General features: G+C 36.7%; 1 protein-coding gene across 1 annotated transcript in view; it reads left to right on the top strand.

Moving 5' to 3' along the window:
- The first annotated feature begins 457 nt into the window (after window positions 1-457).
- Window positions 458-15,653, top strand: part of LOC150101750 (somatomedin-B and thrombospondin type-1 domain-containing protein-like) — an 80,447-nt gene continuing 65,251 nt past the window's right edge. Inside the window, exons 1-2 of the mRNA XM_090401057.1 lie at window positions 458-854; window positions 13,635-13,829. Of these exons, the coding sequence (XP_090257183.1) occupies window positions 599-854; window positions 13,635-13,829 (451 nt within the window). The 5' untranslated portion in view covers window positions 458-598. The remainder of the gene's footprint in view (window positions 855-13,634; window positions 13,830-15,653) is intronic.

The raw sequence follows: 15,653 nt of genomic DNA, 5'->3' as shown, positions 1-15,653 counted from the left end.
TGCCCATAACAAACATGAGTGGGAGGGGGTAGGAGTAACGGTGGAATTGAATGAAGCCTTTTTGTGCAACCGAGATGGTTTAAAACATAATTTTTCGATATTTTTGCCGTGGAGAATGAACTTCCTCAACGTCATTCATTGATAAGGTGCCGTTAACGTATTCATGCTGTCATTATTCTTAAGAGTTTTGATAAGTGGATGGGTGACTAAAGGTTTGTGGTTTGCAAACAGTACGCAGATAATCAACGGCTTAGTAAACTTTACTCTCTCTCTCTCTCTCTCTCTCTCGTCTTTCTCTGGGAAATCTTCGCCTCCGTCCCAGGAGACTAAAATAAAATAAAATAAAAAAAAAAGAAAGAAAAGAAAATGAAAAAGAGCATTGGAGAGGTCGCTGGTGTGCAGTTAAAGGGATGCCCCGGGCGTGCTCTCCAACGTCGTGAACGGAGGGAAGAGAAAAGGCGCGTGCTCTAACGGAGACCTGTTCAGTTTAGAGGCAGTCGTTGCCCCGACACTTGTCAACGGTGGTAGTGGTGGCGAAAGGATTTCTGAGACGCTGCGGTCACTCTACTTTGACCCGACGGAGATCTCGAGTACCGTGATGTATCTCCAAGGCAACAAACCACGTGCATGGATGCTGTCAATGGCCGCGCTGATCGTCGTCGTTTATCACGTGCAAGCGGAGGACTCGTGTCTTAAGGCCAAACTGTGCTGCCCGGGAAGGGACAGTTCGTGTGTGATTCAGAAGGCCCCTCTCAATACCATCATCGAGGACCTCAGTGACAGGCCATGCTATTGCGACCACGCCTGCCTCAAGGTCGGGGACTGCTGCCCCGATTTCAAGGAGGCATGCGGGGGTAAGTGCTTTTATTTGTTAATGAGCATAATACTGTCTTTAGTGGGAGGGGGGTAATACTGAAGAGAGAGAGAGAGAGAGAGATGCGAGAAATGTCCATAATATCACCGAATCAAATTCGTATTTATTATTGTTGTTGTAATATCTTTTCCCAGATGTTTGACGCAGAATCCTTTCGACTCCCCCTATCCCACAGAATTTCTTAAACTGTGTTTGTTTCAGTGAACTTTAGGGTTCCCCAGAACATACAGACCTTTTATAACTTATATGTAGTTTCTGAAACAAATTTTCAGTGAATGGATAAAGTACTATTTTTCATTAAACTAACTTATTTCTAGATTCCTTTCTGATAATTTATGATATATACTTCTTGATATCGCCTCGGAAATCCACTTCTGTTCATTCAGTTTCTCTAAAACCTTGCCCAATCTGGAACTATAAATTTTATAATACATTTTAGGAGGTAGCACCGACTTGTACATAAATAAAAAAAATAAAAAGTAGAACTTAAGCCAAGAACATTTGGGAAGGTTAAAAAAAATCTTTGACTTTAAGCATTCTCATTAGGATTGTGTCAGCAAGCCATTATTATTATTATTATTATTATTATTATTATTATTGCAGATATGAAACTCAACTCATTATCAAAGAGAAACATAGTCGTAATGATATACTATTTAATGAAAGGCCCATAGTAGTTTAAAATTTTCAGTGTACGTTCTGTTTTTTTAAGGTTGAATATTTTGGCCCGAATGATATTTATAAGTCTGTAGTCTATTGATGTAAATAATCGCAGACAGAACAACAAACCATTGTTTGTTGTTCTGTCTTTGGCGCCTTGTAGTTTTAAATTATAACACACAAAAAAGGGGGGGAAAAGCTGGATTCACGATTGTTTTTTTGTTTTTTTTTTCATTTAATTTATGTTTTATTGAAATTCTAATTTGTTAATACACTTTTTTAATTTCATTAGATACATTAAATAGATATACATTGTTAAATTAACAATGTATCTAATTATTACGAATTTTTTGATTAAATGATCATATTTAGTTGTTTTTCATGATGAGACGATCTCCAGAATTCTTAGATCGTGATTTTTTTTTTTTCATATAATGTTATTACTCGTATTAGTTTCCTTGAAGATATTTAGAGAAATAGCAATAAACTCGAATTCTGCTATATTATTATTCACTGTACAATATTTTTGAATTCTCTTTTCTCGTGTGTTGTAATTCTAAGAAAATACTAAATGCTATTATATATAAAAACTAATTTAAAAAAATAAATAAAAACTGGCCGCTGTGGGATTTGAACTTATACCTCCGAAGAGACTGGTGCCTTAAACCGCTCATACATACGTTTGTTCTCAGTCGAGATATAGCCAACCTACCAAATAACGAACGGCCCGCTGTAGAGCTTGTACATGTTGTGATAATAAGTACGGGAAGTACAGTTCGACCCTTCATTGACAAGTTAAAATCAACACTACAGATGGTATCTTAATTCGGTAGACTTCCTGCTGTACGGGAAGTTGGTACAGTAACACTATCCACGAGATGTCTGGAGATATCATTGGGTCTGTCTGTAATCCATGTGGAGGGGAGTTGATTATTACTTTACTGTCCGCTTTTGATGAAATATCTAATGCAATAATTGTGACTTATTGTGTGGAAACAGTCCACTAGAGAGCGCGCTCTTCGCTACCGGCTTTTCATTCTTTGTGACGTCGTTTTTGTTTTTTTTTCGGAAGGTATATTAAAGCCATTTCGAGCAGAATGAACCTCTGTTGTGTGTGTGTGTGTGTGTGTGTGTGTGTGTGTGTGTGTGTGTGTGTGTGTGTGTGTGTGTGTGTGTGTGTGTGTGTGTGTGTGTGTGTGTGTGTGTGTTGTAATCGTCTTTCAATAACGAAAACAGGGACGGAGGAAAAACCTGGCCACGTGTGAACGCCCTGATGAGTGCCAGTCGCTTGTCCTACATCATTCATCACTAACTTTCTCTTGGCTGCAGGCCAGCTCTAGTTCGGCAACAAAAAAAAAAAAAAAAAAATCGCTCTGAAGACACATCAATGTTATTGTACCAATGCCCTCTGCTGTCACCCGAGGTCCCATCTGTCGTCTGCTTATGTAGGTAACATCACTGTATGCTCTGGATTTCTAAGGAAAAAGATCAAGGGTGAAGGATGAACAGCACAAAATTATATTTTGGAAAGCAACCAATTAGCGAACGAAGAACAAAGAAAAAGAAACAAACATGTGCAGCCAGTTGTGGTTTTTATCCTTTATCAATTCTAAGCGCGGCAAGAAAAAAAGTGTTTTTCCTAATTTGATTACAGGATATATACTAAATTTTGCGTGGGATATCTGGGTATTGCCGCAAGTTGAACATAATCTTTTTTGAGAGTCTGCGGAGTTTTTTTCCCTTTTTTCGATTTTTTTTAAAGAATTTTCAAAAACTTTCATAATCATTATTTTGCTACTGTTATATTATAATACAAATTTTTTGCTGTTAAAGTATAAAAGCCGCCTCGTTTCCAGTACTTCCGAAATGGTAGCATATTTTAACCCACATTACGCTGTATCACTTTTTTTTAAGTAATCTCCAAAGTTATAAATTCTAATAAGTCACTGTCAAAGATGCAGTGAAGCCTATGACGAAAGAAGACAATAATTAACATTCGATTTGGAAATTTGTAGGCTGTTGGATTTATTAAATGCTAACGTGTAAAGAGACGGTTATGGATTATAGACACCATAGATTTATGGACAATTTCTCTAGCAGAGTAGAATTAATCGGTGAGAAAGGGAACCACCAATAAAAGCTAACTGTACTCGTGAACATAATCAAATATTTTTTGAAACAACACTTTCAAATGTGCAGTCTTCTATGGGTAAGAGAGAGCTGGGAATTGTACAACTTGACCCTTTTTTTTTTTTTGACATCAAATGTGATGTCATCAACAAAACAATAGATGCGATTTGTAAATAACGCAAGGCCATTAACATCCATGAAAAGGAAAACCAGAACTCGAATAGCTCTAAGGCAAACACCTATGCCAAATTGATAAGGCTGAAGAACAGTATGTCACTATCCCTTTTAATAATGTGTATCATTTACGTCACACAAAAAAGAAAAGGTCACAAGAATCACGTAACCCAAAGAAAAAAATATATATATATTAATTTTTTTTTTTTTTCTTAAAGCTCTTAACTTCGAAGAATCTACCTCAAATCACGTAATTCACGTCTTCTGGACTGACGGATTGAGAGCATAGTGAATCTGGAAAATTAAAAAAAAAAATGCTATGGTTAGAATAAAATTCTCACGTAATATTGTCCAATTAGTAAGTTTATTTCACAAAAATAATAACTTAGATAACTAAGATTAATTTTGTAGGGAGAGAAGAATATTAAAAAAAAAATACTTTGTCTCTAGTTTCATAACAGAACGTTCTATAAATCTGAACTTCCGTTATATATTTCTATAGACCTCTTTGTCCTGTACTATTCTCCGTCCTCCTTCCCGTATAAAAAAATAAAACAATAAAAAACTTCCTAGAAAATTGTTTCTTCATAGAAAACGTTATTGCCAATGTCCCCAGGAAAAACACACATAGAGGCATTTAAAGTCAGATTACAAATCACTTTTAATTTGATTACGAACGTATATTTTGACTATAGATCCATACGAGTTTATCAACTCTGGAATACCCACTTCTATCCTGTCTGTTTCCTGCCCTTACTCATAGTAAAATCCCGTTAAACTTATCTAAACCACACGTCATAAGTGTTCCCTTAAGAGTGACTTTGTACAGCCTTTGTTTTCCTCCCATTTCTAGGCTTTCCCTTCACTTTCTCAGTTCGTGTAAGAGGTGTGTCTTTCGTCATAAATATTCCTCATTTTTCGTAAACTTCAAGCACCTTCTAGGCAGCGGACACCCTCCCTCCATATTTGTGGTCAGGAAAATTCAACTGGAGGCACTGGCAGCAAAGCTAAAAGCGGAAAGGGTGGGTCGACAGAGGACGATGCGGTCAGTAATTAGAGAACAGCTGGGGGGTGTGAGTGAACCCTTGAGGTGGATCTAAATTTCCAGCGGACGTCGTTTTACTCTTAACTAGAAGACACGGTCTCGTTTCTGTGCACTGACAAGGGATGGGAGATAAAGTAGGCGTCCACACGTGCGGGTGCATGCACCGACTCATAAAGGCTTGCCGTCTGCCCTTAGGAAATTTCTAGAAAGCCAGTTTTTTCTTCCCCTTTTATAAGACGACAGCCTGAATGTTAAAAACGAATCACTTTTCAGACTCTTTCAAGAATTTCTCGATTTTAATAATTAAATAAGAAAGGCAGAACACAGTGGTTGCCAATTATTCATGTAATATGGCAGAAAGTTGTGAGACAAAATTTATTTAATGAAAGATTTTTAGAAATCATTCATTAATACCACTATAAATTGCTGCTTAATCATTGAGTAATAATGTCTCGTCTTGCTGAGTATGGGTAGCCGAAGCTTTGCAACTAATAGGAGGTGCATTCGAATCTCACTGAGCCACGGATGTTTGATTGTGGAAGTCTTGAGGTAAATAGATCGCCATTCCTGCGGAGTCATTACCAAAATAAATACGAAGTCCTCGTCTCCTCCAGACCCACTATCACATGAAAGAGAGGGTGGGGGAAAAGCACAAAACAAATCTAGGTTCAAATTACAAAATTACATACACGTGTAATATTGTGAAATAAAAGAGGATTTCTGATTGCACAAAATAAACAATTATGTACGTACGATCTTTTAATACTTCACGTAAAACAACACTTCATTTGTAAAATAGTGTTACTTATACACTTGAAATTAATCGTATAAGGCGGCACAAAAAATTATATGCTAAACATATGCATATAAAACATATGCATATAATTGTTTGCCATATAATTTGTAATATATCATATAATTTTTAAACGTGCTTCAACTTTTATATTGTCATTTACAATTTATGAATATTTAACCCACTTAAAGGAAAGATGTAACCTATATTTTAACTTATCTTGATAAAATACACCTTAGACCACAAACACACACACACACACACACACACACACACACACACACACACACACACACACACACACACACACACACACACACACACACACACACACACACACACACACACACACACACACACACACACAAAATTATTATTATTTGTAGCATAAAATGTTTCCACGTTTTAAAGCTTGTATAAATTCAGAGAAATACATTCATTGCACAAATCTTAACAGACTACTCACATGAAAATTTCATTTTTATGGATAGTTTGCAATGCTGAATCAATCAGTGGCGGCCGATGAAAATTTTAAATGGCGGTGTTGATATACAAAAAAAAAAAAAAAAAAAAAAAAAAAAGAACTTTTTTTCCCTAATCAGTAACGAATTTATTAATAAATAAATTTACATATTAAAAATTGCTTTATTAAAAATATTTCATCCTCACCACGAACAAACACCAATAATAAAAGTTTCGTATCAATAGTAATGACAAGTGCAAACGAATATCGGCGTTAGATCGCAGTGCATTTGTTTGGTGTAACGATAATTGAAAAAATATAATTCTTTTCATATTTTCAACAGTGACACTCGTCATAATTCAGCCTTGTATCTATAAGAAATAAATAAATATATGTTATTTTAACAAAATAAAATGAAGATTTACGAAAAAATAGTTCACCAGGCACATGCACCAATAATAAATGTTTCATACCTCACAGAAATAAGGCGCGTAAGCTTACTAAAAATACACTGCCATTTGAGCAGTTACAGTTGGGAATGACGTAACGTGCAATGACAAGAGCAAATGAATTAAAATAATAATATCGGCGTTAGATAGCAGTGCATTTGTTTCGTAATCTAAAGCGTTAATCGAATAGTTCCAATTATTAACTATTCAATCACTGTCGAAACATAAGCTGTAACCTTTAACATGTTGTACGACATTTATATAATGTTGTAGGCATTGTTATTATTTATAAACACAAACAAAATTTAATTTTTTCATTTTTTCCTTGGGGGTAGTGCAGTGTCGCAGTGCTTATGTACGGGCCGCCACTGGAATCAATATATACAATTGGATTAACAGTACGTCTGAATTCCGTATAGAAACTTGCGGAGACGGTGTTACAAAGATGCACGAAGCAAGTATCAGCTAGCTAGACCACTTTTTCTTTAGAACTGTTCCTGAATGTGTGTCTCTTTTCAAAACGGAAGTTAGGAAATACAAAAGAAAAAAAAAATGTAGACGATTCGGCATTTAACAAATGACGAATACAACAAATATTTTCAAAAATAATGATGCCTTGGGATTAATTGTATAGTTTTCAAACATGACCATTTCGAGAGTCACAAAGTCAATTAAAATATATCAATGAAAACTGTATTATGATTGGTGCTTCATTTTATATCCGCTTCTCGTATGGTTAACAAACTTGTAGTTATATCTCAATGCAACTGCTTAATTGTTGATGTGCACCAAACCATTTGCGACTAAATGATGTACCAGAAGCATTTCCGGTACATCAGTTGAACAGTAAATTGTACAGCATTATGATCCAGTAATAACTCGCACGATTATAAATGTTTGTATACTACCCATGATGTTTGGTAATGAATAGAAACTATTCATTAGCACACTTTTCATCTACAGAGGTCCTCATCTTCAACAGCGAATGTAATAAATTGTCATCTGAGTTAAAATCCAGCAGCTGCAAACTTACATGAATTCAGTGCATCGTTCAAGGTGATTTGTGTCCGCTGACCAGTATCTTGACTGCAGTTTGCCCCAAATATCCCCCGTAATCTCCACCATCTGCCCTCGAATTCCAAGACCGTAGTCGACACACCCACGCTTTCAACTTCCTCGTGTCACGTGACATCGCACGTGTTTGAGGTCATAGGTCATCGCTACTACCTGCTTTTCTGCACATCGACTCAAGTAACGAACGCTCTTCAAGAACATGCCTGCTGCTTCTAAGAGATTACTGGAACTCCATTAGCTCGCTTATAACCACTTTCATTCCCCCCCTCTCTCTCTCTCTCTCTCTCTCTCTGTGTGTGTGTGTGTGTGTGTGTGTGTGTGTGTGTGTGTGTGTGTGTGTGTGTGTGTGTGTGTGTGTGTGTGTGTGTGTGTGTGTGTGTGCATAGTTTAAAAATTTAGACTACGAAGTTACAAACCTTTCGAAGCATGAAAAACGACTATCAAAAAGACATAGACTCAACAAGCGTAAAAGAAAGAAAGAAAGAAAATAAATACATCTATAAAATTTCAGCACTTTTGTGAGAGGAAGCTCTATGTGACAATTTGCCACAAAGAATGAAAGGCAGTGGCGCACTCAGAGGGGAGGCCAAGGGGTCCTGCCTCCTCCCAAAGAAAAAAGGGAAAAAACCACTAGAAAATAAATTTTCCAAAAATCTTTTCCTAATTAAAATTTATTTTTTATTTATGTTGTGTCGTGTCTTCTATTTCTATACTACTTATGAATTTACGATCATTGCAGATGTTCATAGGTCGTATGCGATGCGTAGTGAGTATTCTCAAATCGTCTACTCAACTGTCCCCCTCCCCCCAAGATTAAATCCTGAGTGCGCTACTAATGAAAGGAATTAAATAAAATATAGCACAGTCAGAAAAAATTGACATAATTTACGAATAGCTGCAAAGCTGGTTATTCAAGCCATGTTCGTACACATTTTCGAGCGCTATGCTTATATTTCGGCAAATAATTGCTATAATTCATTTTATGCTGGAGTTACGTGGCTTTCGAGATTCCTGATAGTTGAGCCCCATCAGGTCAATTGCCCTCATAAGGTTTGTTTTAACATATACAACTTTGGATTTTATATTGTTAACTAATCTGACAATTGAAATTCTCTTTCCATATTTATATATGTGTATACATACGCATGTAAATATAGATGTAAATAAGTTTTTTTACCTTGGGTAATGTATATTAGGGTTACCAAGTAATTTTATAAACTTGGTTATTTTACTCCTAATCCCAAGTAAGCAAACAGTTAAGTTTGCGCCTGAACGTAGTTCAAGTCTAAAGGTGGTGCAACACCAGGGCAACTCATTGTAAAGGTGGGTAAAGGTCTGATCACTATTCTTAGTATTTTCCATAATGTAAAGCACATCTCACTGAGAGATGTATACTGCAATACATTATGGGTGGGGTCACTACCCAGACCGGTTTCAACCTTTTTTGAGGTCTCCTCAGTGAGTAGCTAGACGCTAAATACCAAGGTTTTAGTAATACAGAGCCTTATCAACTTTACCTATACAAGTTGCTACAAGGTGTTTTTATTATACCCTAAAAACCTTGGTATTTAGGGTCTAGCTACACACTGAGGAGACCTCAAAAAAGGTTGAAACCGGTCTGGGTAGTGACCCCACCCATAATGTATTGCAGTATACATCTCTTGAGATGTGCTTTACATTATGGAAAATACCAAGAATAGTGATCAGAGCTTTACCCACCTTTACAATGAGTTGTCCTGGTGTTGCGCCACCTTTAGACTTGAACTACGTTCAGGCGCAAACTTAACTGTTTGCTTACTTGGGATTAGGAGTAAAATAACCAAGTTTATAAAATTACTTAGTAACCCTAATACATACATATATACCTATTACTACTTTATACATAATACATATTCTATACATATGATTATTTCGCCTATAATACATATAATTATTCTTTCGGAGACACTTCTTTATAGACCTTGGTTATGTTTGACTTGACATATACATTTATTTTGAGTGTACATAGATGGTTTGGTGTCAATAAAATATAATTGGTAGTATAGTGGTTAGTCTCTCCGCTTATCACGCGGGAGACTGGCGTTCGATTTCCCGCTGGGAAGGATTCTATTTTTTCCCTTATATATATTTTATATTATATTCTTTCTCAATATAGGTATTTTCTAAACATAACTTGCAATCGTTTCATATAAACACCAATCATCTTTTCTTCTCCAACACGCTGTTAATATTATAAAATTTTAATTGTTCGTGGCTGTGTTCCAACACACACACACACACACACACACACACACACACACACGACTACAGTCATAAAATATACTACGGCAAGGAAGGCAACAGGAAACCACCTTGCTCATAATCACTCCCTAGAAAGGTAGCATATAGCTCCCCCCCACACACATACACATACACACACACCAGCCGTATGACTGAGGAAGTAGGATAGAATAATTATACTATTCATTAATTAAAAACCAAAAATATAAATAAATGTCATCTCTCTCTCTGGTATGCAATGTAGCACTATGACCTTTGGTCTAGAGACCGAACATGGAACTTTTTCAAGCCTCTAATAAGTGGGGCGGTGGTCTCCACGACGATGAAATTCATCTTCTACCTAATATATATTCATATATATACAGTGGCGCACCCAGGGAGTGGCCGAGGGGCCCTGGTCCCCAAAAGAAAAAAAAAAATAAAACACCAGAAACATTTTTAAAAATCTTTTCCTAATTAAAATTCATGTTTTTATTTATGTTGTGTTGTGTCGTGTCTTCTATTTCTACTTATGAATTAGCGGTCAAATAAGGTGGGAATAGCTCTCGGGAATCACTGCTGCTGTGAACGCAAGGCGAATGAAGCAGTGCTCGGGCGGACCGAGCGCTACTTCGTTTGTCTGAGCTGTGCCAGAGGTGATCACGGTTATCATATATTGACGATCACTGCAGATGCTCAGTCATAGGTCGTATGCAATGCGTAATGTGTATTCTCAAACAATTCGGGTCCCCCCCCGCACACCAAAATTAAATCATGAGTGCTCTGCCCCCTCCAAGATTAAATCCTGAGTGCGCCACTGCATATATATATATATATATATATATCCCACCTAGATTTTTCTGGGAAATGTTTTATATTTTACAAAAAATAGAGAACAGAACAAAATACAAATATCATTTTAAAAAATTGGAACAGTTATATAATTTATTTCGAGAGAGTCTTTCCACAGTATGATTGCAGCATATGAAAGATGTTGCATAACCAACGTCTTCAGAAGAATAGTTTCAGATATGTATAAGACCAAGTGTTGAACATTTTAAAACTATGTTTTTAGTTTATTATTTATAGCAGTGATTCTTAACTTGGGCGGTAGCGCCCCTATGCGGGAGCTGTGAAAGCTGAGTGAGGGAGGTAAGCGTTATAATACTACTAATACAGTATAGTAAAAACAAAAAAATCGGTATTTAATCTAGCATCCCTATTGATATTGTATGTCTGGCAATACTGTTCAAATTTATTCGTTACTTATTTTTTATAATTTTTACATTGAAAGTTAAGTAATTGGGCTACTTTTTTGGTCTGAATTGTCTATATTGAAAATAATTAATTTGGGCTATATTTAGTAGAATTCACTACTTTAATAAGCTTTATCTGCTACTTTTCCTAACGTCTATCTGACAACCCTGGTTTACAGTTTACATCTAGCCTATGGTATCGTGTGGCGCACATCGTTGATATTGTGTAGCACTGCAGCCAATTAAAATGGGTGAAAAAAGAAAGCGTTGTCAATATTCAAGTGAATATTTAAAATATGGAGATTTTCCGTCTATAAATAATGAGCAGTTACCAATGTGCTTAATATGTGAAAAACTTTTCTCAAACGAAGCCTTCAAGAATGATTGGACATTTAAGAACAAAGCATCCAAATAAAATAAAATAAAATAAAAATGTGAAGTACTTTCGTGAATTAAACAATAAATTTAAAAATTGTCCCGGACTTAAAAGGTTGGTTGCAAAACAAAGTAACCAATAAGAGAAGGGACTTGTTGTGTCTTACAAACTTTCAAAATTAATTGCCAAATGTGGAAAGCCACATACTATTGCAGGAACTTTCATCTTACCAGTTATAAATTAAGATTTAGATACGTTGATTGGCCGAGGTAAAAATAATATGATGTCGACAAATTGCAGGGAAGCAACATGAATCTTATTAAAGCAAAGGGAAATATAAATGTTTTTATCAGCAAATTAACATTCCACAAGCAGAACATTGCAAGACGATATTTTCTGCAGTTCCCAGGTCTACAAATAATGGATGATGATTTAATATTAGATCCAGATTTGGATTGTTATTGTTCCCATTTTCTGACATTGAAAGAAGACTTGATGAGTTAAAATACCGGATTGGATCATAAATCTATTTCTTTCTGATGCCACTTCTGTTCATCCAAATTTGCGTGAAGAATTTGACTTACACTCTCTGTCCAAAAAGAAACCGAACTAGAAAATAAAACACAGGCCAATTATAATTATTCAAATCATTTATTTCAATCAATATACTCTCCTTCAGCTTCGATACTGCGTTTGGCACGGTCAATTAATTCGTTAAATGAGGTTTTTATATCGGTTTTTGGGATACTGAGGGTCGTGGTTACTGCCGCTTGAACGCTTTCCGCTTGAACGCTTTCAATGGTGTCGTATCGCTTTCCTTTCATCGGCAAATGAAATCGGGGAGAGAGAAAGAAGTCACAGGGTGCTCAATCAGGTGAATACGGTGAGTGATCCAACACACAAACTTGGTTTTTGCTCAAAAACTGTCTCACAATGTTCGAACGATGAGGTGGTGCATTATCGTGCAAAGGTGACCAGCTGCCTGCATCACGATATTCATGTCGTACGCGACGAATTCTCGCTATCAATCGCTTCAAAACTTCCAGATAAAACTCACCATTGACCGTTTGGCCAGGCGGAAAGAATTCTTTGTGGATAATGCCCTTGGAATCGCAGAAACAAATCAACATTGTCTTTACTTTTGACCTCCGAGCGACTTTTTTTTTCGGATGCCCCTCTTCTGGTGGTCTCCACTTAGCATTCTCGCGCTTTGTTTCGGGTTCATACTCAAAACACCACGTTTCGTCAAGGAAGTTTCAAGTACAATCGTTTCAAGGAAGTTTGAGTCCTTACGAGCGATTTTAATGAGGTCCTTGCAGTGTTCAATTCGACATACGATTCAATTCGGTATAAATGATTTTGAAGCTCAAGTACAATTTCAATAGTGTGGGAATGAAAGATTCTGGCCAAATGGAATGCAAGTATCCTCAGCTTTGGAAAGAAATAAAATTACTGCTGACTTTTCTTTCTTCATACTTGGTCGAGGAAGGCTTCAGCTTCTTGTCGCAATTGTTGCTAAAGAGCGAAATAGATTGCAAATTAGTGAAAGAGGAGACTTGAAACTTCGTTTGTCGAACATTGAACTTGATATTGAGGATCTCAGGCTCAGGATAGTCATTAATCATTGGTTCATTAAATACAGTAAGTTTACATTTTTTTGAGTAAAAGTTAATTTGTATCAAAGTTATTAATTTTTAATTAACTATCAGTTCAAATATGTTTATGGTAATTTAGTTTTGCCTAATAATATATTACAATTATCGTATTGAGTCATTAACCTAGTGTAAAAATTGAGCAAGGGGCGCCAGGCATAAAAAAAAAAAAAGGTTAAGAACCACTGATTTATAGGATAGTTAAATCAGAAGAATAGAAGTCCTCTTTATAACTTTAGTTGGCCAAACAGATTAACTGAAACAATAACAGTGATATAATTAGAACACAGACAAGTGGAGATAAGGAGATTTTTATATCTCTTTATAAGGCTCTGATATCTGGTTATTCTTAGATAATTATTTTAATTTTTAAGCAACTTTCCTGGATTTTTCAAGTATGTTTAAAATTTGCCCCTTACTTTCTTTTAGTGGTTGACTGCGAAGTATCTGATTGGGGTCCTTGGTCCGAATGCAATACCGATTGTGGCACTGGAGTAATGACAAGAGAGCGACCAGTTGTCCGTCATCCAGCTAATGGTGGTCATCAATGTCCTGAACTGATACAGAAAAGGGGGTGCTATGGAACACGTTGTGAGGCCAAATCTGTTGTTAAAGCGCACAGAGGTAAGTGATAAAAAAAAAAAAATAAAAAAAAAAAAACTTCACATGGTGTTTTAACAATTGTATAAATTCAAGAAAAACCCAATCAATCTTTAAAAGCACCTTGCCGTACAATTGAAATGTAATTAAATTAAAAGAAACACCGTAGCAGTAAATGTCCAGAGGCTGTGAGTGCGAGAGTTACGTGTGGCTAAGTAGTTTTACTTAGTCGCTTCATCTCGGTAGGCCGCTTTCACTGCTCCTCGGTGGTCTTTTTCACCGAGGAGAGCTGACACCTGACTGCAGAAGATGTGGGTGTGGCGTTGTCTGTGGTGAGATCTAAAGAAAGACGAACTTCTCTCTTAATGGACTTTCACCTGCAGGTGTTGGGAAGAGCTCTCTCGAGTGTCAAAATACTGTTTTTCTTTGTCTAACTTTCCCACACACTCTCTCTCTTTATACGGAGAAGTGTCTTTTCGTCCTAAATATTGCAATTTTTTTTAAAGATTTTTTTTTTTTATTGAACTGTCTACTGCATCCCAGACGGATGCCTCCAGGTATGTTTCACTGAACCACGAAGTTCGACCTTTCTTTCTTTCCACCCACCCACCCGGATATCCTTCTGAAGGTTATAAAGGAAACCGTGAGATTATATCTCCTGCAATTCTAAGGCTTCATCGGAAACCATTATTGTATGTGTGCGTGTGAAACTGTTATGAACCGTAAAAACATGGATATAATTCGTATATAGTACCGGTAGTATGATTTAGTTGCTATTCCAATTTACATTAACCATGAATATTGCCATACTAATGAACTTAACCAGGATTCTTTCCTGGGAGGAACTAAAATCAACATTCCAACATTTGGTATCCCTGTTTTTATTTATTTAATTTATTTATTTATTCTTGTTGGGTCGAGGAAAGTGCCGACCTTAAGTATTTTTAGAATATTGTTATATATATATATATATATATGTGTGTGTGTGTGTGTGTGTGTGTGTGTGTGTGTGTGTGTGTGTGTGTGTGTGTAAATAAGTTTTTTTACCTTGGTATATTAGGCTTACCACATAATTTTATAAACTTGGTTATTTTACTCCTAATCCCAAGTAATCAAACAGTTAAGTTTGTGCCTGAACGCAGTTCAAGTCTACAAGTGGTGCAACACTAGGACAACTCATTGTAAAGGTGGGTAAAGCTCTGATCACTATTCTTAGTATTTTCATAATGTAAAGCACATCTCACTAAGAGATGTATATATACTGCAATACATTATGGGTGGGGTCACTACCCAGACCGGTTTCAACCTTATGAATAAGTAAAGCCGTCTAAAAATTCGGACGATCCCTAGACCACTCAATAGTGGGCGAAAGACCGTCCATCTCAGTGTTGGCTTTCCACCCACCACCACCACCACCACCGAGCAGAACCGCTCATATTCCGAAGAAAAGCATTCACTGACAAAGCCCCTCACCGGGCCGTGCCGGGAAACACTTTCCCCCGGAGACTCAAATTGCTCCCTTAAGGCAAAGACCTTAAGAGAGCGAACTCAGATTAGTAATCTCACCAGTTTCAACCTTTTGTATAAGTAAAGCCGGCTCTAAAAATTCGGACGATCCCCAAACCACTCAATAGTGGGCGAAAGACCGTCCATCTCAGCGTTGGCTCCACTCAGTGATGGCCTTCCACCCACCACCGAGCAGAACCGCTCATATTCTGAAGAAAAGCATTCACCGACAAAGCCCCTCACCGAGCCGTGACGGAAAACACTTTCCCCGGAGATCTCAAATTGCTCCCTTAAGACAAAAACCTTAAGAGAGCGAACTCATAATAGCCCCCACCCACACAC

The sequence above is a fragment of the Typopeltis vanoorti genome, chromosome 11 (assembly GCF_054136105.1).
Source record: "Typopeltis vanoorti isolate ZY-2024b chromosome 11, IOZ_Tvanoo_1.0, whole genome shotgun sequence".
Taxonomy (NCBI): Eukaryota; Metazoa; Arthropoda; class Arachnida; order Uropygi; family Thelyphonidae; genus Typopeltis; species Typopeltis vanoorti.
This window is presented reverse-complemented; position numbering and strand designations above follow the sequence as displayed.